The sequence below is a fragment of the Alternaria infectoria genome (genome assembly GCF_024043175.1).
Source record: "Alternaria infectoria strain BMP 0036 chromosome Unknown scaffold_1, whole genome shotgun sequence".
Classification (NCBI taxonomy): Eukaryota; Fungi; Ascomycota; class Dothideomycetes; order Pleosporales; family Pleosporaceae; genus Alternaria; species Alternaria infectoria.
The window spans coordinates 1,615,290-1,641,265 of record NW_026250690.1 but is presented as its reverse complement, the minus strand read 5'-3'; the positions used below and the strand labels follow the sequence as shown (position 1 = coordinate 1,641,265).

The 25,976-nt window shown below is 53.7% G+C and overlaps 6 protein-coding genes across 6 annotated transcripts; 5 read left to right on the top strand and 1 right to left on the bottom strand.

Annotated features, from left to right (window-relative positions):
• Positions 1-374: 374 nt before the first annotated feature.
• Positions 375-3,037, bottom strand: J4E92_000569 (uncharacterized protein; the record flags this gene model as incomplete). Its single annotated transcript, XM_051491984.1, has 7 exons — positions 375-742; positions 821-1,952; positions 2,010-2,239; positions 2,453-2,574; positions 2,649-2,750; positions 2,811-2,855; positions 2,913-3,037. 7 exons carry the CDS (start codon positions 3,035-3,037, stop codon positions 375-377), a joined length of 2,124 nt encoding a protein of 707 aa, XP_051357496.1.
• A 2,242-nt stretch (positions 3,038-5,279) lies between these two features.
• J4E92_000568 (uncharacterized protein) lies at positions 5,280-6,245 on the top strand (the record flags this gene model as incomplete). The annotated part of the gene is made up of 1 exon (XM_051491983.1): positions 5,280-6,245. The coding sequence occupies one exon, from the start codon at positions 5,280-5,282 to the stop codon at positions 6,243-6,245; it is 966 nt and encodes a 321-aa protein (XP_051357495.1).
• Positions 6,246-6,979: 734 nt separating this feature from the next.
• CHO2 (phosphatidylethanolamine N-methyltransferase) lies at positions 6,980-10,373 on the top strand (the record flags this gene model as incomplete). The annotated part of the gene is made up of 8 exons (XM_051491982.1): positions 6,980-7,169; positions 7,276-7,861; positions 7,914-7,985; positions 8,044-8,785; positions 8,850-9,065; positions 9,148-10,115; positions 10,172-10,262; positions 10,317-10,373. 8 exons carry the CDS (start codon positions 6,980-6,982, stop codon positions 10,371-10,373), a joined length of 2,922 nt encoding a protein of 973 aa, XP_051357494.1.
• Positions 10,374-11,352: 979 nt separating this feature from the next.
• Positions 11,353-14,190, top strand: J4E92_000566 (uncharacterized protein; the record flags this gene model as incomplete). The annotated part of the gene is made up of 2 exons (XM_051491981.1): positions 11,353-11,821; positions 11,873-14,190. The coding sequence occupies 2 exons, from the start codon at positions 11,353-11,355 to the stop codon at positions 14,188-14,190; spliced, it is 2,787 nt and encodes a 928-aa protein (XP_051357493.1).
• A 4,155-nt stretch (positions 14,191-18,345) lies between these two features.
• Positions 18,346-19,541, top strand: J4E92_000565 (uncharacterized protein; the record flags this gene model as incomplete). The annotated part of the gene is made up of 3 exons (XM_051491980.1): positions 18,346-18,578; positions 18,630-19,367; positions 19,421-19,541. The coding sequence occupies 3 exons, from the start codon at positions 18,346-18,348 to the stop codon at positions 19,539-19,541; spliced, it is 1,092 nt and encodes a 363-aa protein (XP_051357492.1).
• A 2,439-nt stretch (positions 19,542-21,980) lies between these two features.
• J4E92_000564 (uncharacterized protein) lies at positions 21,981-23,207 on the top strand (the record flags this gene model as incomplete). Its single annotated transcript, XM_051491979.1, has 1 exon — positions 21,981-23,207. The coding sequence occupies one exon, from the start codon at positions 21,981-21,983 to the stop codon at positions 23,205-23,207; it is 1,227 nt and encodes a 408-aa protein (XP_051357491.1).
• Between the last annotated feature and the right edge of the window lie 2,769 nt (positions 23,208-25,976).

The window sequence follows — 25,976 nt, the reverse complement described above, 5'->3', positions numbered from 1 at the left end:
AGAAATCGGCTGCCTGATGTCAGCGATACCATCTCATCATGTGTTGAGGAGCAGAAGCCCGTCACATCGCATCATACCTGTATAGCCTGGATACAACTCCATCGGCTCGAAGCCATCATGCTTCTCCAGCACAGTGCTAGTCCACTCCCAAACACCACCCAGGTCAGATTGGCCGCAGAGCTTGTTGCCCTTCTCGGCCACTGAAACTGGATGCCAGTGTTTGAAGCCCACATTCGTTCCTTCGAGGTCAACGAAAAGATTGCGTGGGTTGAGACTAGATACTGCGCCAGAGTCGCCGTTTGACAAAGTTCGGGATGGTGGTGTCTCAAAAACGCCTTCGTTGATCAAATGGCTGCAGACTGTTAGTCAAGAGTCTACGAGAATGGATAACAGGCATCATACCCGTTCACGGCTGGAATCCTGTTTCCAAGCGAGCTTTCAAATTCCGGCTTCATGCTGTCGACATAGCTGTAGATGCTTCGTGCTTCTTCCATGGTAGGAATGCGACCGCCCATCCAATGTGCACAACCAGCTAATTCGTCGTAGGAGGCGACTACAGGCCATCCCATGACAAATTTCAAGGGAACAGTGCCGTAGACAGTGCGTACAAATTTCCCTTCGGTGATGCTCTGAGGTGAGGCATTGACACCTCCATCGTGGCCGTTCACCACGCTGTCTCTCTTGCCAGTGCTCAGGTCCTTGGCGTTTGAGTATGGCTGTTCGCACCACGACGCAGGTATGGCTGGATTCGACAAGTTAGCAGACGAGCTCAAGCTTTTGATCAATACACGCGACAACTCTCGCTGCACAGATTACGTACCTGTCTTTCCTGTCTTAGACAGATATGTGGCATACTCCCCATTCGTGATTGGTCGAGCCTTTGCGCGGAAGGACTTGACATGTGCTGAGCGGTGAGGCCTCTCGTTATCCCAGCCAAAGTAACGCTTGGTCTCAAAGTCATTCTCTGGGTCTTCAAGACCGATGTCGATGTCCGCTTCGGGGATTGTGAACCACTCGTTAGCGGTTGCTAGGGTCTCAGATTGCGCCGCAAACGCCGAAAAGTCTGGGAGTTTGGTTCCTGGAGGTGGCAAGACCTTATCACTCTGAATCAGCATATAGAGCAACGTCTCCAGGTGCATGGCTTCATGCTCAAAGCCAATCCACAGTGCTCGCGACACGCGACCGTTCGACTCTGCTTCTCCCGAAGTGTACAGCGCCTCAACCTTTTGTCGCACAGTTTCTTGAAACTTCAGGATTGTCTCCAGCGGGGGCCACGCTTCGGGAACCTCGGAGTGAGCATGACATTGAGTTGGGTCTTCAACATCAGGGTCAACACCACGTTCAAAGATCTTCCAGAAGTAGGCGGGGTCTGACGGCTTGCCATCGGTAGCACGGGCGATGTGGATGTCCAAGAATGTAGGAATGTGGCCAAGGTAGAAGATACACTCGTTGCGAAGCTTGATCGGCTTAGATAGTAGCTCTTCTTCGGGTATCATGTCCTTCGTGACCGCGTCCCAGGCTGTCCAAAGCTCACGCCACTCGGTCAAAGATGGCACCGGCTTCGCTGCGTATTCCTCAGGTTTGGTAGGGAAGAACATTGCAGGCTTCGAGACAAAATGCAGGCCGTAGTCGCCCTTCGAGTTGGCCCACACAACGTTCTCTGCGAGTTTGGCCAATTCCCAGAGCTCCTTTGCTTCCTCGCGACTGTACTTGTAGGATTCTTCGATACGAACTCTCTCGCCCTGCTTGATATGAACACCGTCGACGACAGTGTCTTTGCGTGGTGCGACAAAAGCGTGATGTCTTCCAGCCTGTTCGTCGTACTCTCCAATGGCTTCCCAGTCCTGAATGTCGAAAGCTTCCTCGCCCATGAGTGCGTTTGCGTGCTTCAGCCCGTTGAGAATGAACTTGTGTGTTACACCGCCGCGATCGTTGTATGCATGGTAAACACGCTAGTATAGGAATCTGATCAGTGGGTGTTTGCATGCCCGTGGGGACAATAGATTTACCTCGGGATCCTTGCATGAATCGATACCGATAAGCATGGTATCGCCAGTCTGGAGAACCGCACCAAATCCAGCAAGGAATGGCGGTACTTCATGGCGCTTGAAATTGCCCAAGCTTGAGCCCAGCCAAAGGATTGTTTTCGGTTTCGCTTCGATTTCGGGAGTCTTCAGCCACTCAAGGGCATCATCATAGGTGCCATAGAGGCCAAAGCATTTGACGTGTTTGTACCCTTCTGCGTGCTTGATTAGCGAGTTTCGGCAGTTCGCATTGCCCGGTATTGCGCAATGATAAGGAGATAAGTGTCCGGGACACTACTACGTTGAGGTGCATGTATGCAGGCTCATGTAGGTCTAAGCCACTTTCACAGGAAACTGATGCAAGCGTGTCGCACTATACAAACCCCACGACACCCCTCAATGTTAAGCATGGTAGAATGAATCCTCACCTGTAGGTATTTCCCCAAATGTTCTCTCCAGCTCCGGCAGGGAAAGGTCGACAGCGTAGTACTCGACGTCTTTGCCAAGACGGTCGACGGCTTGCAAGAGTATGTTGACTTTTCTGAGGTTGCTGCAAACACATTAGTATTCACGAAGCACAGGGCTCGTTTCCAATCTCTTGCGCAGTGCGAGCCAGGACCGTACCCGCTCCCCAGTTCCACGACAATGGACCCCGTCGGGATTCGTTCGGCGATTTTCTCCGCATACGTCTCGAGGACTTCAATCTCGGCATTCGTTAGGTAATACCTAACATTGCGAACATTCATCAGCTTGGTGTTCATATAAACCAAGCGTGAAGCTGCTCACTCCTCTTGGTACGTGATCTCTTCGAATAGACGAAGGCCTTCTTGGCTAACAGCAGAGACAAAAGGTTAGCGTGCATCATGGGCTGACTAAATCGTTGCTTACTCGTAAAGCAGCAACGTAGGCAGCTTTTTTTCGCCGCCACTCTCAGGCCGAAGGCCTTTCTTGATATCAGCGAGGATATCCGACTCGGCAGTGTCCGTGCGTATGTCGATTATTTTGGTCGCCATCTCTCTGGGGTGTTTGGTATTGGATGCTGTAGTCAATCGGTATGCCCCTCAAGAGCCGGTCTACTAGATGCGTCTTATGCCGAGGGTCGCGCGATACTTATACAGCGCGTAAAAGTACGTAATGTGGGTACTCGGACGCTTATGCCGTGCGGTAGCTGACGGTAACTAGAGGGCCGGTAACTGTTCAAACGGAATAGTGTAGAATGCAATGCTCCGTCAGAACGTGTACTGTTTGGCTAGCGGCTGTGGTGGTAATATCACTCGCAAACACGCGACAAATCAGACACGGTTCCTTCTCACGGTCAACGGCGGTGCGAGAAAAACGCCTGTTCGAGTCGAGCACATCATCGGCAAAAACCCCACCGAGGCAATCTACTCTGGTACCAATGCCATCCGGAAGCATGGTAGCTGGAACGTCAAGCATTGCTACGAGACCATAATGATGACGTCAATGTGTGCCGGCTAGGGAAAGGACGGAAGTCCGGGAGCAAAGGCAAAGAAGGTCTCGAAAACCGACGCCAAACCACCACGTCCAGGAACACGCTGCAGGGCAGGCTGAGGCTGTTCTTCGGTCGCAAACTCTCGCCGACTGTAACATGTTCGTGGATGACCACACTGCCTGCTGCGGGGTCGATGCCTTGCTGCATAAGCGATGCCGTCACAGTGGAGTCGCGAACTTGTTGACACATTACCGTGCGCTCAACCATGGCTGGGCATGGCAACGTGATTGGGAAGGCGGGCGACTTGTTGGACGCGGTTGGCATTGGCGTAGGCGGCATGGGGAGTGTCAGGTACAAGCGTGTTGACAAGCAGAAACATGTGGGCAGCGACCGTGACGACCGTCTGGTGCAGGATCATCACGTGATCGACTGTGGGCCTTGGCTTCAGCCGATGCACGACTGGGCAATAAGGTTACGATGACGCGAGGTGCAACACCGCCGCGGAACAGCAGCGCGCGGAAAAGTCCGCGCGTCAGAACACGATCATCTGACTTTGTGCACATTCACCATCAATGCCAGTCATCCATGAATCGTCCGCTGGAGGTCGTGCTGAAAAGCCACGATCCGCACGCCAGGCAACAACCTTGATCGTCTGCATACCCGCTGTGACATGACACGCATGTAGGTGCTCTCACTTACGCGCTGTCCCGCTTTGAGGTCAATCACGCTCCCTTTCAATATCAGCTCAGCCCTCATACCACGAAACGATCGCAGTGCATTTGATGGCTGACTCTGGGTCGTTCTGCGCAGAAGTGCCAATGCTTGTTCTCGAGGCGCATCCGTCGCTCCTTACTCACCAGTCTGCCAATATCCAACGTCTCTTTCAAAATGAGGGCTGCCGAAGAATTCAAGCAAACACAGCTCGTCTGGGACTCCCCTTTGATGTGCGCATACGAGCTGTCATATCATCTCACCGATGCTGAGTCGCCTCGAATGACGCTACGCACCAAGCACAGAAGCACACCGTAGCTTCCCCCTTGCATAGGGCATCACAATACCACGGCCGAACAAACGAACGGCATCCGCTAGAGCCGTACCTGATCCCATCACCACCGCCCATCTCCGCACGCCTTTTGAAACGTCTCAAGTACTGAATCCAGTTCACGCGAATGCTTGCGAAGTCTCAATGCGTCGGACACGGTCATCAGACCTGGACTGAAGACGTTTTCAACAAAGACGGCGAAGCAGCAATCGTGCAAACCTTCGCACCCCGCATGAATGTCGTGCTTCATGGGTCTAGCGGCCTGGGCGGCCTGAGCGGCTTGAGCAGCCCATGATAGAAGAGCCCAGTACAGAGCCTGGCTGCGGCAAGCCTCCCGACACCCCTTGGTGGCCCTTCCAAGGTTGCAACTGTCTCCGGGCAGATGGCTTTGTCGCAGTCTGGTTACGAGTCTTATTGCTCCGTGATGGCTAAGAGATGGGCGTCTGGCCGCCAACCGCGCTGACACTCGAGTCGGGCGTTACGCCACTGCTGTTCCCGAGCCTTGCTCGCACTTGTTGTTCCCGTTATTCGCGACATCGTTCATATTGTATGGAACAAGCCCGCGCTAAAGGTCATTAGTCTCTATTGAACCTAGACGTTGCGGTCTGCTGAGTTCGCCCGCGATCAAATAAGTCTCTTAATCAGACGAAGCGGAAGCCTTGCATTTACAACATCTCCTATTTCATGTGCTGGACATCAGTTGTGACCCAATTTATTACTCACTAAGCCCGCAAGAAGCGACTACTGTACCACCCGCAACATGGGCCCCTCTCAGCTGTGGGTCACCCCCGTTACCAACAGCTTCTTCCCTACGAACGAGCTTCCAACTTGGAATGCCGATCTTTCGACATTGCAGTCCGAGAAGGAAATCCTGGAGGATGGACTCGCCAACTGTGTTACCTATCTGCAGGTTCTACGTAAGAAGCAAGCTCGAACAGAACGCCGGCTGGTCACAGATCCCTCACTACCACGCAAGAAGAAGAAGCGGTTCCAGCAGGTCAAACGTGAATTAGAGAAAGAAATAAAGCATCGAGAGCAGGATGAACAGGCTTTTCTCAACAACCTCCAGGCTTGCAAAGCAAACATCTACATCGCCGAGACCGTCTCTCTGCCATCTACAGCCATATCCTCAACGCTACCAGACTTTGGCTCGATCTCGACAGGATGCTCGTACCCAAGAGACTTGGAATCGGCGCCTACAGAAACGAGTTGGAACGGTTGGACGGATGAGTCGGTCCTCTCGCCATTTCAGAGAGAAAGCATCAGCCCCTTTTTCACCTTCGATGTCGCCCCGGACGAGCATCTCGAAGCCAGAAGTACCGACGGAACGATATCGAATGACTACAAACAACCACTCGATGCCCAGCATACCCGAAAGATCAACCCTATACAATCTGCATCGTCCAACACGCGGACCCATCTCCTGCTGAGCCCTGAGGCTCCGACATTCCACCCTCAGTCCACGTATACGAACCAGAAAGGGATTGTGGCTACACGACTAGCCGAAATCAACCTTCCTTCGGCAATGGCAGTAACAACGTCAAGTATAGTGGTGTTGGAGCTTCTGGACAGATGCCTCGTCAGTTATGCGGGCATGGGCCAAGCACGACGGCAGGGTTCACTTGGGAACATAGAAGATCACTTAGGTAGCCTGCGTTTGGCCAAGCCTAGCCCGGACGCAACTGTCACGGGCGGCAAGCTCAAGTACAGAAGAGGCTCCCTATGATGAGACCACGCTGGCATGTTAGGCAGGTTCCATAACACCCCACGGCACACAATACTATTGGCAGGGTCCCACACTCATTGGTGCGGTCAGCAGTATATATAATTGGATCCACACATTTCCGTCACGTTCGATCGCTTCCGATGGCGCCTTTCTTCAACTCGGCAGCAGGCACGGTTGGCGAACGTGGGTTCATCGGAGCAAAAGCTGTTCAGGGAAGATGCAAGATAGGGCGTTTGGGCGGGAGAAAAGGATGTAGCTACAGGTTGTTGATGTTTACCATGTGAAATACAAGAATTAGTTGCTTGCGCTTGTCATCTGGCCTCGGCCCATCGCTGCCGTATTTGGTGAAGCGGGCTGCCCCACACTGTGCCGTCATCACAGCGCACCCGTGTTTGCGCGACTTGCAGACAACCGAACCACCTCTCCCCTCAGATCCACGTTCAACATCTGCACGCTAGCTAGAGTTCAACACTCTACGCCCGTCCGTCGGCCCAAAGCAGAGAAGCGCGATTTCTTGGTGTCTTAGAAAGACGGAACCTAGAGCCGTGCTGTGTGGCTCCAACGAGTGCCTCCACGCCATCCCGGCAGTTCATACAGCAGACCACTGCGCAGTGCTTGCATAGCGTCGCGGCAAGCTCGCGCCGCAGCCGTCGCAGCAATATCAACCGGCGAACCCCTCACCTGGCGGGTGCTGCAAGAATCCATACCTTTTCCATTGCTTCGTCTCATCCAACATGGCTGATGTTAGCAATGGGTCCAGCGCCGACGATAGCCAGCTACGCGAGCGGCCGTCGGCTAAGCCGCTGCATCTCAACAACGCAGACGATGCTAAGCAAAAGGTTCTGGAGCTGAACGACCACGAAGACAAGAAGCACAAAGATGACAGCAAGAAACGCACCTATGGAAGAACTCCAGACGGTACAGGTACGTCTCCCCTGGTGCTGCACCGAAGCAAAAGCAATTACCATGCATGCATTCATAGCGTGTCCACCTGTACCACGAACTACTCATACTAACACCACACGTCTAGTCTTCATCGTTCCACAGACTCACGACATGGTCTCGCAGCTGCTCTCGCCCTCGCAACCCAAGAACCTGTCCGATATAGCAGTCCTCGCCGTGCTTGCTGCCCTGATCTTGACCTTCTTCGTACTGCCCAAAAGCGCCCGCATACCCATATTCGCTATCATCTTCCTCTTCTGGCGCGCCGGTTACAATGCCGGTATTGGCTGGTTGCTCGATGGCCAGTCTAAACACAATCGTCTCGTCCTCTGGGCCAAACAAAGCCATGTTTTCGAGAAGCCTGAATCTGGCAAGAACCCACACCCCGCCCTGTATAAGCTCCTCAAGCGGGAACTAGAGACCAAGATCCCCAACGATTACAACTTCGACGAAGCGCCGCTTGAGTACAACACGTGGCTCGTGTTTAGGCGTGTAGTAGACCTTATACTCATGTGTGACTTTGTTTCATACTGCCTGTTCGCCCTCGCCTGCTTCAACCGCCCCCAAGAAAGCTTCTTCTTGTGGATTCTGCGCTGGACGACTGGCATTGTTCTATTCCTTTTCAATCTGTGGGTGAAGCTAGACGCCCACAGAGTTGTCAAGGACTTCGCTTGGTTGGGGACCCCTCCCTGACTCTGAAAGATAGACGTCTAACATGCGAGACAGGTATTGGGGCGATTTCTTCTACCTCATTGACCAAAGCCTGACCTTCGATGGCGTCTTTGAGATGGCACCGCAGTAAGAGGCTCCATGTTACTTTCAGCCTGAAAAAGACACTAACTTACCGGTCCACCAGTCCCATGTATTCAATAGGCTATGCTGGATACTATGGTATCGCCCTCATGATGGCAAGCTACAAAGTCCTAGCAATCTCGATTATCGCCCATGCAGCCCAATTTGCCTTCCTTTCCATAGTAGAGGAGCCTCACATAAACCGCTTGTACAATCCGCCGCCACCCCGCCGTACGCGCCATAATTCTGGAGATATCCAGCTCGAAGACCGGCCCAAAACTAGCCAGTCTGATGTCGCCTTCTCTGATACCGCCTACGATCCCACCAAGCACCAACCAGCCCAAACGCACCACATTGTAGGGCCCCTGAACACGGATTTTCATCGATCTATTGATCTCACGGTAGTATTGCTTTCGTTCTACATGATGTGCTTGGCGACGCTAACACCCAACACTTGGTTGGTAAGAACATTTCTCTTCATCAACGCCTTCGGGTGGCGGCTCTGGTACGCGCTGGGACTAGGCTACATTCTAGATCGACAGTCGAAGAAGAAGAACTGGACCAAGCATTTCATCAAGTACGGCGACACGAAGGAGGAAGCCTGGCGCCAATGGAAATCTCTATACCATATGAGCATGACCATGAGCCACGCCTCGTTTCTCGCCGTGGCATGGAAGATGTACAGTCTTCCTGCTGATGGTCTCAATGGTCTCACGCTTTTCCGACATGTCCTTGGCTCGGGTATGATCGTACTTCAGCTGTGGGTTGCCATGAGCATCTACGAGTCTCTGGGCGAGTTTGGATGGGTAAGTCTTGGAAGTTTGAAGTGCATGTAGGATATACGCTAACACTGCATCTTCATCTCTGCAGTTTTGTGGCGACTTCTTCTTCGACCCGCCTTCAAGGTCACTGACTTACTCCGGTATTTATCGTTTCCTGAACAATCCTGAACGAGTTCTCGGATTGGCTGGCGTCTGGGGCGTAGCTCTCATTACTTGGAACCCCGCGATCTTCTATCTTGCTACGACCGCCCATGTCCTCAACCTCGCGTTCCTCCAGTTTGTCGAGAAGCCCCATGTCATCAAGGTGGGTCAACATTTCCTTTAGTCGTGATTCTTCTCGACGTATACGGTGCTTGACCAGAACTTTACTGACAGTGTATGCTTAGTTGTATGGGCGAAACCTACGTGAGATGTCGGGAGTCAGTAAAACCGTACGCCAAGCACTACCAGACCCAGTACGCCAGTGGCAGTCGGCAGCCGACGAGTATCTCAACTCTACTATGGAATTCATCGAAGAATTTCTGGACAATGTAAGGCCCAAAGTGGCTGCCCGTGTCGATGCCTTGATCAAGGACACAACAAGCCGATTCAAATTTTACCCATCGCGTATTCCCGTCAGCGGCCGTTCGTCGGAGCCCGTAGGTCTGGATGCGAAGCAATACAGGCTCGAGGTTGAGGGCACCCTTTCCCCGCCGATAGTGGAGCAGCAAAAGAGCGGTGGTCGCGAAGGAGAGCTGGCAAGAACACCAGCTGTTCGTACAAATGGTTTCAAAACACTCATCCTTGAGTACGGTGCACCCATCAGGGTTCGCTGGCAGGCACCTATCAACCACAGCAAGAAAGACTGGATTGGCCTGTACATGGTTGCTGACAACCAGTCTCGGGAAGTTACGCGCATCAGTTCCAACGGGCGATGGGTAGCCACCAACCCTGATGTCTTTGACTCTACGAGAGCTGACGATGGCATTTTGGTCTCGGACAAGCTCGTACCAGCCGATAATACGGATGAGGAGTCATCTGATTGCTACACTGGCGAGGTCGAGTTCCGTGGAGACAAGCTCTGGTGGACTACTGGTGTGTTCGAATTCCGGTATCACCATGGTGGTCGACATCACGTCATGGCGCTCTCACAAGCCTTCGAGATCCGAATCCCCAAGTTTGATGAGACCGACGTTGAAGCGGACGCCAACGGCACGATTCAGCGTGCGGTGGAGGAAGCGCTGCTTCCAGTTATCCAGAACTGCTTTGACCGCGACCCTGAAATCGCGCCATCGACCGCCGAAGAAACCTTTGGCAGTTTGGTCGAGCGAGATGGCAAATTTGCGCGACGTGTTGTCTTCGCAGTCCACCAAATGTAAGTTCTCTCCCTTGGTGCGTTATTGTCTGGATCATGTGACTAACGATGTCCAGGTTCGGTATTGAGTTCGCTCCTGAGGTGGTACAAGCCGATGGCACGGTCAAGAATCTGGCCTGGAGGATCCTTAATGCCAAGAAAGTCTTGGTGAGCCATTCGCGAGCTACAGCATGGAGATTGGGTCACTAACGGCGTTGGCAGGCCCCTTACAGTATGTCGTCCGCTACGCACGGTAGGAACACCCCAACCATGGGTTGAGGAAAGCTTGTACGGCACACCCCCGATTGGTTCATTGAGACAACAGCAGAAGCTGGGCATTGTCTTTATAGAGGAGGCTTCTAGAAAATGGCCCTTCATTTCGGTAATGAACAAGGGTAGGGTGTCATGCACGTCTTGCGAAGACAAACGCGGCGCACACAGACGGCGACATGCGTCTTGGGGCGGTTGACCTATGTACATGGAGGGTGCGTTGGAGTTGTGAATACATGCGGTGTACGGTTTAGAGTAGGAGGTGTACATGAGCATAAAAAGAATCGATTGATTTTGAGTACCTTGGTAAACCTTACTGTGTCAACGTCATGTGATTTGAGCTACACCTTGCAACAAGATACCTTCGCGTAGCCGGTGGTTCCTACATGATAAAAGCCCGAGGAGTCATATGGGAGAGACTCTGCGACGACATGCAGAGCTTAGTCATATGTGGTTGTGTGTAGCACCGTACTCGTTGCCCGGTTTGGGCTTGCTGTTCCGACAAACGCATGGAGAGCGCATAGCTCGAGAACTAATGCCCAATGCATTCATGGACAAGGTGTCAAGGCTGTGCGATGACGGCAAGATTACGAGCTGGATGCGGAGATGATCTTATCAGATGGCGATGGCGATGGCGATGGCGTCGTGATGGGCGTGATTCGCGCCGGCTGGTTTAACCTCGGTCTGGTCCGTGAGAGCATCTTCTGGAAGCTGTCACGCCTCCTGCGCCGACCATGTCGCCGTCGCATCGACGCTCTTATCTACAGGACAATTCAGCTTGCGAGCGCGACATAGTGGTGTACTTGTTTGCGTGAAACACGTTGGTGCGCCGTCCCTTTGTTCAGCACCGTCCATTTGGCACCCTCTCATCCGTCGGGAGTCCGCACCAGCGACAGTGCCCAGCGGGTCCGCACGTCACCACGCGACCTTGCGCCTTCCTCGCTCACACGCTCGCCCCATCCCGCCAGCAACTCGCCGTTAGCACCTCATGATGGGAAAAGGCTCCTCCAAGACCAGCACCAAGGTGCTCCCGCTCATCCCGCTCGCGCCGCCGCTCGCCGTCCTCCCGGGCACAACCCTCAAGATCCCCATCACCAACCGCTCCGATGTCGCCGCCATCCTCGCCAAGATATACAGCATTAGCCCTACCGCGAAGCCCGACGCGGCTATCACGGTCGCCTGCGTGCCGCTGAAGTCCAACACGCTGGGCCCGGACGGCCAGCTGCTGATCGACGATGGCCATCAGGGGGACAAGACGGCGTTTGAGAGCGATCCCATGCAGGCGACGAAGAAAGACATCTATGGCTATGCTTGCATCGCCAAGGTCAGCGGTGTCCAAGGACGGCGGCAGGGCGATCTGAGCCTGGTGGTCGAGGGCCTGGAGAGGGTGCAGGTCGTCGATGTCGTCCAGGAGAGGCCGTACTTTGAGGGAGAGCTTATGGCCGTCGACGAGTACAGTGCGTATACCCCCGTCTGAATTGGTCCTGCACGCATACTGACTAGCACAGTCGACATCGCGAGTGCAGACCTCCTGAACCAGTTCAACCTCCTCAAGCAGCTGTCGCGCGAGCTGCTCGCCCTCGTCCGCCTCTCCGCCATTCTACCGCGCACGCCACAAGTCACCCTCTCGCCCATTGTCGCGCGGAGACTCGAGATGTACATCACAAGGAAAGACCTGTCAGAGGCTGGCGCGCTGGCCGACTTCATGGCCAACGTGGTGGAAAGTACACACGAGGAGACGCTGCGCGTTCTGGCAGCGGTAGACGTCAAGGAGAGAGTGGACAGGGTCATCGAGATCCTCCAGCGCCAGATCGGCAGCATCCAAGGCAACACACGCATGACTGTCACGACAACACAGACGCAGGGCGGCAGCTTGGACATGGAGACACTGCGACGACTGCAGCAGGAAGCCCTGACAAGAAGAGGAAAGATGGGTGGCGGTCTCCCAGCCGGATTTCCTGGAGGCTTCCCAGGCGGTGGGCAGCAACAGGCCGGTGAAGAAGAGCCCAACGAGATTGACGAGCTGAAGAAGAGGCTCCAAGATGCCAAGTTGTCTCCAGATGCTGACAAGGCGGCTCAGCGCGAGCTGTCGAGGCTGCAGAAGATGAACCCCGCCCAAGCAGAATACCAGGTCTGCAGGAACTACCTCGAGAACCTCGCCGAAATCCCTTGGACCAAAACGACAGTCGATCAACTCGATGCCACTACACTGGTCAGGGCAAAGAAGCAGCTCGACGGCGATCACTATGGTCTTGAGAAGATCAAGAAGAGACTACTTGAGTATCTGGCAGTGCTCAAGCTCAAGGAGCAGGCAAACAGGACCATCGACGATCAGATCCGCGCTCTCGCCGATACACCAGAGGGAGATGACGAGGCCAAGGAACAAGACCCCGAAGACAAGGTTGCAAAGGAACCATCCGAGGCTGAGCTGCGGCTGTTGGAGAAGAAGCGCATGGTCGACAAGTCGCCAATCCTGCTGCTCGTCGGGCCGCCAGGAACAGGAAAGACTTCGTTGGCCAAGTCAGTTGCTACCGCACTTGGTCGCAAGTTCCATCGCATCTCACTTGGTGGTGTGCGCGATGAGGCAGAGATCCGCGGCCACCGTAGGACCTATGTCGCTGCTATGCCTGGTCTCATCGTCAGCGGACTGAAGAAGGTCGGCGTTGCAAACCCAGTCTTCCTGCTCGACGAAATCGACAAGCTAGGCATGTCGAACCACAATGGCGACCCCGGTGCAGCCATGCTCGAGGTGCTCGATCCAGAGCAGAACCATACCTTCACAGACCACTACGTTAACATTCCTATTGACCTTTCCAAGGTGCTCTTCATCGCCACCGCCAACTCGCTCGATACCATTCCCCCACCGCTCCTCGATCGTATGGAAACCATCCAGCTCTCCGGTTACACTACACTCGAGAAGAGGCACATCGCATCAAGACATTTGATCCCGAAGCAGATCACCAGCAATGGTCTCCACCATGAGAACCTCAACATCCCGACCGACGTGCTCGACAAGATCATTACATCCTACACACGCGAGTCCGGTGTGCGAAATCTCGAACGCGAGATCGGCTCCGTCTGTCGTTCCAAAGCCGTCGAATACGCCACGGCGAAAGACACAAATACTCTCGCCGCGTACTCCCCTGTTGTCACATTGGAAGATCTCGATACCACGCTCGGCATCGAGAAGTTCGCCGAAGAGCTCACTGAGCAATCTTCACGTCCAGGTGTCATCACAGGGCTAGTCGCATATAGCACCGGCGGCCAAGGCTCCATTCTGTTCATCGAGATTGCAGATATGCCCGGCTCAGGCCGCGTTCAGCTCACCGGCAAGCTGGGCGACGTACTCAAGGAGAGTGTAGAGGTAGCTTTGACTTGGGTCAAGGCTCATGCATTTGATCTCGGTCTGAGTGCAAGCCACGACGAAGACATTATGAAGAGTCGTAGCATCCACGTCCACTGCCCTTCTGGTGCTATTCCTAAAGACGGTCCCAGTGCCGGTCTTGCGCACACCATCGGCCTCATCTCCCTCTTCTCTAACCAGCCTGTTCCGCCTACACTGGCCATGACTGGTGAAATCTCTCTTCGCGGAAGGGTACTGCCTGTCGGTGGTATCAAAGAGAAGCTGATTGGAGCGCTGAGGGCAGGCGTCGAAAGAGTGCTCCTACCCGAGGGCAACAGAAAGGATGCAAGGGATCTACCGTTGGAAGTTACCCAGGGTCTCAAGATTGAGTTTGTAGGCCACATCTGGGAGGCCTTGGGCAAGGTTTGGCCCGAGAGATGGGAGGGCGAAGACGGAAGGAGGGGATGGGAGAGCAGATTGTAGACTGTAGATTGTCTGAGTGATGGGTCTTGGTGGGGTTGGAAAGGAGTTGGATTGGTGTCTTGCATTTAGCGTTGCATTCGTTACAATCGGTCTGTGTATACTGTATTAGCTGACTATACTCACATCTCTCACATTACCCATCACTGCCGTTCCTCACCCGTTGTGTGTCAGATTATTCTCACCCGACCCTCATATGTTTAAGATACTTCTCCCTTGCTGTCCTGTTCATGAAATCGCAAATTTGTGGAGAATGATTATACAGGCACGATCTGTGACGATTGCGACCTTGTCAACTCAAGATATCAAGTCATGCAATCAGCTGCAAAGAAAAAAGCTTCCTGCTGCCCGGGCATACAGTCATCTTTTCGATACCACATCCTTTTGTCCCGAGATATGTCCGCCACCCTGGCATGGGCGCCTGGCTAGGGTAAGAACGATTCAACATAATGACTGAACACCAGAAACTTCCGCTAGCGACCTGGAAGCATTCCAGGAATAATTGTATTAAGGCAACGGACGACTTCCTTCCCCGGAGAACCTCACATGCTGACCGTGATGCTTTCTGGTTCTCCCAACAGACTTCCAGACTTCAGTAGCATGGTCTCGTGCGCTCGGCGCGGTGGACGAGGCCAAAGTTACAGTACACTCACAGCACTGGTTTATGCTGCGAGCATAGGAGGAGTTCGCATCTTTTCATGTGTGTTATTATCTACTAATTGTATGACCCAGATCCATGTCTTCGAGATAAAAGCGGAGTGAGTTCAACGCGGAAGAGAGTACCAGAACGTGTGGAATCTCGAAAGCGAAGACGAATGAGCTATAGCTTACACCATGTCAGCGTCATGATCTGTAGCTAGATGGTATACGGCTCGTGACGAGGGGCATGCTCAAGTCGATTGCGGCAGGATTCCCGACTTCGTCGGAGACTTGTACATCACACACCTTCCGCTACGCGACATTCAGCCTTTATTGTTATTATTAGCGCTGAAAAGACTCGAACGATGTCTCTGTTTCTTCCGGAACCGCCTCGATTGAAGCTGCGAAGCCTTTGTGTGTAGAGATTGCTTCGATATGGGTCCCCTGGACCCGTGACCCCAAAGATCGAATATAGAAAAGTGGTCTAACGAATCTTATGCGCGAAAGATCTTTCATGACAATACGTACTTGTACCCCGTATGTGTCATTATCGTCAAAGATGTTAGTCATTTTGTATTCCTGATCATCTTGTCGTTGTCTGCTCTTGATTGCTCTATTGGTTGCTCGTGTTATCAGGACACGAATGAGATAGCGCGATGACTCCCTGGAACCTGATGTGAGACTGGTAATCATCGAAAGCGATACTATTACTTCGGAGGGCGACGAGATGAAACCATATCGAATATTGACCGAAGTCGTAGCGTCCAACCGGTGATGCTTCCACATAGTCACATCTCCGAATACTTTGCGAGCCATTCAATCCTCCACGCCTTGTACAGCGGAGATGGGCGGTTCCGAGCACGCGTCACCCTTCCGGGAGCCTCGGTGACAGACCCTGCCCGTTCGAGCGATATGCTGGATGATCTTCCTATAGCAGCTTCCGAAAGCGAGCTCAACACCCAACCGTTGCAACCCAAAATACCGGGAAAGGGTGGGACGGAATGGTGCGGAGGCGGAAGAGGACTGAGCGCTGCGCGGCGCACGGGGACCTGCCCCCTGACTTACTCTTACGGTGATGTTCTGGCCCAGACGACCGAGTCAAGCTTTGCCGTACCGCCATCTCCACCACGGTACTTGTTGGCGTTTCAGAGACCCTGCAACAAATCTTGCACAGCGAGGCGACGTCGGTAGACGAGTGTTGTAGCCTCACGATGGAGCGTAACAATAATTATACCCGGGTTTGATGTTTAGTATTCATTTGTTCGCAAGGTTGTCTGCTCCTTCTGAAGTCGATCACGCTTGGCTTTGAGGGGAAGTTGCTTATCGTGGGACGTCGTAACGGGTCTGCTCCAGCATTTTTTCCATGTGACAAGATCTCGTGAAGAGTGAGTCGAACTAGAGGAAACATATGTGATGTTGAGGGCTTCTAGTATTAGAGAATTGCGGCGTATTGCAATGCGTAGCTGATGGACCTGTGCCGCGCTCCGTGTCATGATATCGGAATTGCTAGGCCTTTCTGTTGTTGGGACTTCTGTAATATGGTGCATCAACAACATGCCATTTTGCTCAAACCTAATGATTTCGAGCCTCCGCCAGACAAAGGCCATGTCAAGCTCACGAAGCGCCTACATGGGATGCAATTTCGGCAATGTGCACCGAGATGCAGAGCGGCTTCGACGTCGCATTGGAATGTCGCAGTCGTCTAGAGTTAGTACGCGTCGCGCGGGGCCCGAGGCATGTTAATGCTGGAATACTGCGATCGATAAGGGCAGCAACGGCGGCCAGCAGCGGTGATGCCGGCTCGGCCGGCGGAAGTTGCCGCTGATTGTTTGCGCGCGCGGTACACGCCCGCACGTGCGTGCAGTAGAAGACACCTGGAAGGTAATGATGGGCTGTCGATAGAAGACGCAGAAACCACCGGGGAGGGAAAGTTAGAGTTCGGCTCGACTGCTAATGAAAGCTTGCTGCTGCCGACTCTTCAAGCGGCAAGCGAAGAGGGGCGTGATCCCCACACCACCCAGGTCATCGGGCCAGCCATAGTTACCTAAGCTTCTCCACCGATGGCATGGGCTGGTTGAAACAGCACGGATCGGCGCTGCACTTGGGAAGTCGTCGTTGCCAGCCTCGATATGGCACCATGGCTTCCCAACTGTCCGCCGTAAGCCCCGATCCAGCCCATGGGTAGAGCTGCATACATGCCCAAAAGCCCACCGGCGGCGAGAATTTCGGCGGTACAGCACCTCTTGCAGCGTCGATGACATCGTCGCTTGGCCTCTTCATCTCAAGGACGAAACGGCCGACGTGCCCAGGTGTGTGCCAGGCTGCCAGCGCAGCAAGCGGATTGTCTGCAAGTGCATTACCGACTGCAGCGTACTAAGCCGGCCGCTGAAGGTGCTGCACTGTGCCTCTTGGCAGGTGCGATGCAACCGATGGAGCGATGTGATTGCGCATGGATTTGCTGAATCCAGCGCTGCAGATAAAGGCAATATACGTCGCGGAATCCAGGCGCTCATTTGCTGGGTAAAGCGTGTTGGGTCAGGCTGTCTAGACAGTACAGTGCGACGCCGCACCGTGTGGGGTGTGCCCAGCCATCGATTGGATGTTCCCCGGTGGGAGGTGAAAGGGAAAGGGTCTGCTGAGGCAGAGTTCCAACGTGCTACAGTGTCGACCTGATGTGTGGGTTCAGAGGCTCTCGAGCCCTGCCAAACCGTGGTGGGCGGAGGCCCCCAGGATGCGGGCACAATGTTCCGCGGAGCGGCGCAGGCCCTGGTTCCGTCATGGTGGCCGCTGGCAAGCCGACTGATCGATGCCTGGAATGGATGCAGCGCCGCCGCGATCCCGCAGCAGACATCGAGCCGTGGGCACCAAACAGCGACGCAGGCTCGGTTGCAGCCAGAATGCATGCAGCCGTCGTGTGCGACTGTTCCCCGTGCACAACCTGAGCCCTGGACTGCTCGTTGCTGTTCGTCTTCCCCGGCGGTTTTCCCAGCGATAAAACGTCCCTCGCCGTAGTCAGCCGCAGAAGTCGCTTCCAGTCCAGCAGGCAGTGCCCTGATGTTGTCCGCTTTTGTAACCAACGGCTCGCGCTTTTTCTCAGCCACGCTTGTGTAGTTCGGGGTCGATTCCAGCCCACTGGGAAGCCGGGTCATGGTCTGATGCGCGCCGCTCTGCACATACATACATAACTTGTGGACCGCCACCTTTCGTCACATCGCCATCGCCAGGTCTCGCCGGCCAGCTTTGACAAACGGTTAAAACTGCCAGTACGCCAGTTTACACTTCTCAGGGTTGTCCTTGGCCGTCGAGTAGATTGCCGCCTACCAAACCTTCGGTGTCCCGACACGTTCCAGTGGCCAGACTCCAGGGATTTTTAGTTGAGCTGCATGCAGGGCTGACTTTCAACGGCGCAACCTCGTCACCGGATCGCATGTGTTTGGGTCCAGGCCAACTCTATTCATAAGTTAGCAGCGCCCCTTTGTTGCATCGCCATTTCGCATACACATCTTTGCGACGCCAACCATGACGACACCAGCAGATACTGGAGCGGTGGACAAGGGCAAGAATGTGGAACGCGGCACCCTGGGCAAATATGTGAAGCGGATGAGCACTGTGTTCAAGAGGGAGAAATCAAACAAAAGTGTACCGACCCTGGCGCCCGAGCCATCGTCAACTCCGCAAGTCGCGCAGCAACAGCCTGTCGAGAAGGAAGTTGCGCAGCCGGACCAAACCATCCCGGAAGTCGCACCTGCCACGTGAGTTCTATAACGCCGTGTCGTTGGAAACATGCGTACTAATTTAACAAGACCTATCACTCCCGCCGTGTCAGTGCCATCAACTCCAACTACCAAGGAGATGGACCGCAACGCCATGCAGCAGGAGAGAGCCCGCGCACTCTTCGCCAAGTATGGCCTCACCCTTGAGTCACACGAGTGGATCGCTGCACCAGCTCCAAAACCCACCGTCCAGCGTGTCGAAAAATCGATCCGTATGCGTGTCCATCGCAGCTGCCACCGCTGCGGAACCCTTTACGGCTCCGACAAGGTGTGCCTACAATGCGAGCACAAACGGTGCAAGAAGTGCCCTCGTTTCCCCAAGAAGAAGACGCCGGAAGAGAAGCAAGCCGAGAAAGAGGGTATGGAGCAACCCAAGCGAAAGAGAATGCTCACTATCCGGACTCGTGGCGGGGACGAGTTGGTATATCAACCTGCGAGACAACGCATCAGACGTAACTGTCATGTGTGTGAGAATTTGTTCGTTCCCGCAACGGCGAATGTCTGCAATTCATGCCAGCATGTCCGATGTACGAAATGCCCGCGTGAGCCAGCCAAGCTCAGCAAATGGCCTGATGGCTACCCGGGCGATGCTGAGCCTGACAGCGAGACGGAGGTGGAGAAACAGCTGGAGAAATTCAGACGGACCTGGCGAAAGCCGAGGACTAGGGTGCGCTGGCAGTGTGAGAAGTGCAATGGCCTATTTCACAATAACTCGCCGCAGTGTCCTGGATGTGGGCATGAGAGATGCGACAAGTGTACAAGATCACCGTGAGTATACATCTTGCAGGAACTCAGAAATATTTATCGCTAACATATCACAGTGTCAGGAAACCTGAGAAAGGAGAGCATTTCGACTCCCAGGTCGTTGCGGCCGTGGAGGCTAAGCTGCGAGCGATGGATGTTGATGACAATTCGGCTCCATCTGCAGCGGAGGCTACCTGAGAGGCCAACGCTCGAACAGGATAATATACGCCGGTTCCCGATTCTTTCGAGATCTTCTTACCGTATCTTCGCACCAGTGTTATGCTCTACTTGACAGTGATACCAGTGGCCGTCAACTGCCTGCACTTGCACGCGTGGACTCACGGCCATAACCCATCCACTGCCGCGCTCGCTATCATCACTGTGCGGCTAGGGGTCTTGTTTCACAATAAGTCAGCATTAACACGTCGTACAGCCCCCACCTTCATGCTTCGCCCCTCTACTGCCCACTGGTTTGGTATGGATTCCACCACAATACCGGCCTCAGAAAGCCACACGTGCTCTAAATTCTCTCGAGACTTCTTCCATCTCTCAGCGTGTACGAATATGATGTGTAAGCCAAACGACGTAGTGTCGTAACTGCACCTCCGTTCATAGCTTGTACAGGTACGTTCCCGAGTAAACTTCTGCAATGCAGTGTAACCTCTGCATGTATATCTGTACCAGCCAACTGACTATCTGCTGGGGTTGGCATAAAGTGGCGTTTCCCAGCGCGTAATTTCGGGCTCTTGTTCTACAGTTGTCCACCACGCTAGGTGGATGTTGTGTCTGTACAACGGGTACAGCGGGTGTCAGGCACATTGTTCGGGATATCTGAGGCTGGTATTCCGGTCGGGAAGGTTTGTTGGTACGTCAGGGACGAGTCACATCTAGACAAAAGGTCAAGGCTTGATCAGCCGTGGCTCTTGGTAAGTACCTAGGTAGTGACCGGTGTGATGCGAGTAATCGTACAGTCCTAGCGCTCTTGTGCCACTTCAGAACTTCACTCTAGAGGTCCTCATTCTCATCTCAGCGCTTATTCATCACTTTGAACATCTCGACTCCGCCCAACGAAGCCTGCTTACTCGATGTCGCACAGCGAGCACTCAAGCGGGGAAGTGGCACAGACGTCCTAGCCCGCGTGCTGGAACATCACGGCCCTCCAAATCGTCCTTCAGGTCCTTCACACAATGCTAGTCTCCAAACAGCAAATGGTAGTTACTGGATGTTTTGAGGCTCATATAGCCTGTGAATACATCTGCTAGTCGTGTTAATGGCTCCACAAGAAACGACATCAAGGGAGGTATTCTCGGTCGCTATTGTCGTTCTCGCGGCATAGTTCCGCACACCACAAGCTTGGTATGTAGCAATCTAGTCCCCATCAAGCAATCCCATGGTGACGAGTGCTCCAATGGCCATGATTTGTCACCTGCGTGCATCGGTTGGACCCCACTTCCAACAGGCAGTTCTCTTGTCCGGTTCGAATCATCTTGATAAGCAGTGAAAAGCAGAGTTTATAGATTAAGGTGGCGTTCTGAGATCCTAATCCAGGTGATCGGTTATCTGAATCCTTGGCAACCGACTACCAGTTGGGGAGATCGCTTAGGTGGACTGGGTGAACGATTACTATTCAGGCAGGAAGTTATGAGGCCTATATTAGGAGACGCATGGTATACTATGCAGTGATATTTGGGCAATGTAAGCTAGTGTTGTATCCCAGCGGAATGCATGGCTGTTGAAACAGCGCATCTTAGATGATTCTGGCACAAGCTATACCGAGTGTTACCATGTAAGCAGCTGTTTCGCTATATCACGGAGCGAGATTGTGTAACGTAGAAGAGGAGGGCTGTTCCAACATGTTCGACGTACAGCTCAGCACAAGACTTCAGGTATTCCGGGATTGTTCCGGTGGCATGGCGTCTGCTTGACGTGCTCCATGTTTACTTAACTCTCTCACTGTCGATTACTCACCATCCTCACCTAAGCAGTCTCTGGATGAACACGCTCGTAGGTAGGTATGGGTATCCCAACTGCATCGTAACACATGTCAGCTGCGATGAGGGTCGTACAACGGCTGAGTCGTAGCAGTACGCGATAGGTGCTGGCATAGCCTGCAGGACTGATGCTGATGCCTGGTGCGTCCTTGGAGCGAATGTCTTCGTTCAAAGATGTATTGGCTTTGTAGACATGATGTCGGGTTAGTACGTGCTGCGGGAATAAGAAGCGCCAGAGCCTGAAGACGATAGGAGGATAGCCTGTTATGACGTGACGTCCAAAAGCTTCCGAAACGCGTTCATTCTACGCGCCGTTTCAGGCGCGTGGCTGTGCACCAAAGACTCACCAGACGAAGAGCGACGGCTCACTTGTCATTCTTGGCGCCAAGGCCTTGCTGAGGCTGATACCAGCGCGGTGCGACCGCTGCCCAATCACACGACCCCGGACGCCGAGAGCGCAATTACGGGGTAAGCCGCTCGTGAATGATCGCCAGCGCGTGTTTGCACGAACCTACACGGGGGTTTGCCCTGCGCTCTCTTGAACAATCTCACTCTCCACACTCTCTCCACACTCTCTGACCCTTTCTTCTTGCAATCTTTTTCAACTTTTCAACTACAGTCGCTCCCTTAATCCACTTTACCAACTATGCGTTTCGTATCAGCGCTTGCCGTCGCGGCGGCCACCGTCAGCGGCGCCCTTGCCCAAGACTTCGTCCTGGGCTTCAACTCGGGAGCCTCGGACGACACTGGCAAGGCCAAGACACAGGCCGACTTTGAGAAGGAGTTCACCACAGCGCAGAACCTCGAGGGCGCGCCGGGCGACTTCACCGCCATCCGCCTGTACTCCAACATCCAGTGGCAGACGACCGACACTCCTATCGCCGCCTTCCCTGCTGCCATCAAGACAAACTCCAAGCTCCTTCTCGGTATCTGGGCCTCGGGAACCGACGACATCGACAACGAGCTGAAGGCGTTGAACTCTGCCGTCGAAGAGTACGGCACCAAGCTGACGGATCTCGTAATTGGGCTGTCGGTCGGTTCCGAAGACCTGTACCGCGTGTCTGAGCCCGGCATCCGGAACAAGGCCGGTGTCGGTAACAGCGCCGAGAAGATTGTCGAGTTTATCAAGGCCGCGCGCGAGCGTCTTGCCGACACTCCTCTTAAGGATGTCAAGATCACCCACGTCGACACCTGGACTGCTTGGGTCAACGAGTCCAACGCGGCTGTCATCGACGAGATCGACTTCTTGGCCGTCAACGCTTTCCCCTTCTACGAGTCCGAGCTGGACAACAAGATTGACAACGCCGGCAAGCTCTTGAGCAGCGCCATCAGCGCAACCGAGGGTGTTGCTGGAGGCAAGGACGTGTGGGTTACCGAGACCGGTTGGGCATACAAGGGTCCAGACTTTGGTGCTGCCAAGTCGACTGTGGACAACGCCGAGACATACTGGAAGGATGTCGGTTGCGCGCTCTTCGGCAAGAAGAACGTCTTCTGGTACACACTCCGCGACGCCAACCCCGCGAACAAGGTGAAGTTCGCCGTCTCCGACAACCTCTCCACCACCCCGCGCTTCGACATCAGCTGCCCTAAGGAGCAGAAGGAGTTGCCATCGGCGGAGCCCGTTAACAACGGCACTTCATCTGGTGGCTCTTCAAGCGGCAACACTACCACTGGCGGTAACAACAACGACGGCGGTAACGACAGCGACAACGGTAACAATGGCGGAAGTGACGGTGGAAGCGAGAGTGCTCAGCAATCTAGCACCGCCGCCCCTAGCGGTACTGGAGCTGGAGCTGCTACTTCAGTCTCTGTCGTGAACTCGATGGCCATGGGCTTGTCGGTCGTTTTCGCTATTGCTGCCTGGGCCATGTAAGCGTAGATGAAGTTTCCACAACTAGCTCAAATGCTATATTTCTTTGCGTCAGTGTAAGATAGATGGATGCGTTCATATAGAGTGGCGAGTGGATCACACTCGTACCTAGTTCGAGCGACTGGTTTCGCAACACTAAGGTCTTGTAATATGCCTAGAGAATGAGATGGCTTTGTGTTAACAGCATTTCGAGCGCCATCTAGGCGAATCATGAAAGTGAAGTGTACATTGATCGAGGAGAGAAAAGAAAGGTGCCATCCACGCACTAGCTCATCGAGACGCGTCATGCCCCACACTCAGCCGTAGCATCGCTCCTGACTCTGCATCCTCCACCAGCCTCTTATTTTGCTGAAATTCACAAACTAATACCCATCAACGATTGTTCAAACAACCAGGAGGACCATGTCACCAAGATGGCTCGCAATCTATTCGACCCCAGCAAATGATTCATCCCCTCATACCCTGCGTCCGATCCAACGTCTTCGCACTATTCTTCAGAGAACGCCGGCCAAAAACGTTCGACCTGCTGCACCCATCAGACTCATCGGAATAGAAAAGCTGAGGGCTGCGCGTCTCGTACCGTTGCGTTGAGCCCACGGTTGGGGCCATGTAGTGGGGAAGACTCGGCCGCGATTGAGCGGGTGGTGGAGTTGTGGGTGGTGGAGTTGTGGGTGGTGTCGTCACGACATGTATCTCACCTTGTCCTTGAAGAACAAAAGCTGTAGAGATGGGTGTTTTGGGAGCCACAGAAGCCGGTGTCGAGATGGTGGATTGGGCGATTGGACTGGAGGTGTGTTTAGGTGCTGTTTGCTCGGGCGTGACTGGCGTAGGGCTCTGTGCCTGCATCGCCATGCTAGAGTGTCGAGACTGTGACTTTGGCTCTTTAGATTTCCGGAAGGGACTCATGGAAGAGAACATTGATGCTGCCCGATGTCTAGGAGTAGATGTTGGTGTGTTTATTATCGCCTTGGCTGCTCCAAATAGCCCTTGAGATTTCGGAGCCAGAGGCTTTCTAGTAGGCGTTGTCGGCGTGAGCTTACGCTTTGTTCGTGGTTTTGCGGATAGTTCCTCGTTTTTGTCTTTGAGGGAGTATGCGGCGTATGCTAATGGTTCAATCCCAGGCTTCTCCTTCGTGTCCATCAACGACCGTTTTTTCTCTTTCGACCTGGTCGTTTTGGCTAATGCCGAGGCATTCTTCGCTCTCTCTTTTTGTTCCCTCTCATCGGTCTCACGGAGCTCCTGGAAATGAATCGCCTGCAGGATCAACATGCGAGCTTCAGCGTTAATGCCGTGTTCGAAGACCTCATATACGTACGGCACAAAATCTCCCCACGTCTGTATCTGTCCTGGTAACGGGAAGATCATATTCGCCGTCTGATAGACTCTTCGAAGGTCTCTTGGTATCTGTTTTGCGCCCATGATGGTGGGCAACACACGCAAATGCTTTGCAATCAGCTCTTTGGCTTCATAGATAAGCTTGCGCATACTGCCATGCAGGGATGCATGGGCCCGATTGCTAAGTTTCAGATCGAGAACGCAACTCTCAGGCACTTCGAGCAAGTATCGATCGATATCAGCATATCGAACCGGGGTTGGACTCTGCTCAGGCGGCCTGGAGCTACCAAAAGCTGCTCTAAACAGCGCTTTCGACGGGCTTGCAGCGTGCTTTCCCAAACAAGGCTCATTAGGAACCGATGGTGTGTCGAAGAGTGCTAGATCCATCTTGTATTCCTGATCGTAGGAATAGTCAAGAATACACACATATTCGTGCCCAGGTTCCAAGCAGCCGAACAACCACTCCCACGGCCCAGACACCTGCTGGTTCATACTGTGTATGATTCTCTTCATCGCCTCTTCAGATGTAGCGTGATCTACAAAGAACCCTGTATTCGCGATCAACTTCCCCCGTGATAGTTTGGCATTGCGGATATAGCTGATTGGTGCAGCGCCAACTATAGGCTCACATGTGGAACTGAGCAGAGGCGTGTGGCGAATGCGACATTTCTCCCAGTCAGGCTTCGAAGGCAGTACTTCGATACCGCGGCCAAAAACGCGAAGAATAGCGCAAAGACTATACGGGCTCACTGTTGCTATCCCGACAAGATCTCTCTGAGTAGATCTGCCGATATCGTAGTGCATGGCCAGGGCTTGTAGCATCTACTATATGTTAGTTGCAAATTCTTAACCAAGATACGTGATAGATGCTCACTCGTGTAGCTCGCCTCTGGTTGCGATAGCGTTTCACCACGAGCAGTTGTGTTATCCACCAGACTCGATCGTCCCCATGCATCCACTGGCTCACGAAGCAGTGCCCAACGTGCCGATCGTCTTTAGTAACAACCGTCACTAGGATACTGTTCGCGCCCTCAGGTAGACACTGAGCTCTTAGCCTTACGCGACTCATATGTATTGGTTTGCCTGTATCAGAGTCAGCGATACGTCCTTGGCTGCCGTCCTACACACTCCAACAACGTAGGAGGACTTACCGTACTCGGCCATCATCCCCATTTCAAGATGCGCTCTCCAACTCCATACGCCGTAATCAGAAGAAAAGTTGGCAGCGCATATGTCCAGTTCTTCGTCCGTCACTGCATCTCCGGGAATAATGCGATACACGATGTCTTCGTCGACATCTGGTTCTTCATAGAGGTGGTTAGACTCGCCACGTATACAATAGTCGACGATATCAGTGCTCGCAGGGTCGCGGAGCGCCATCTTCCAGGTGAGCGGTCTCTTCGCGCGGTTGGTGGTAGCTGATCGTGCTTCGCAGCG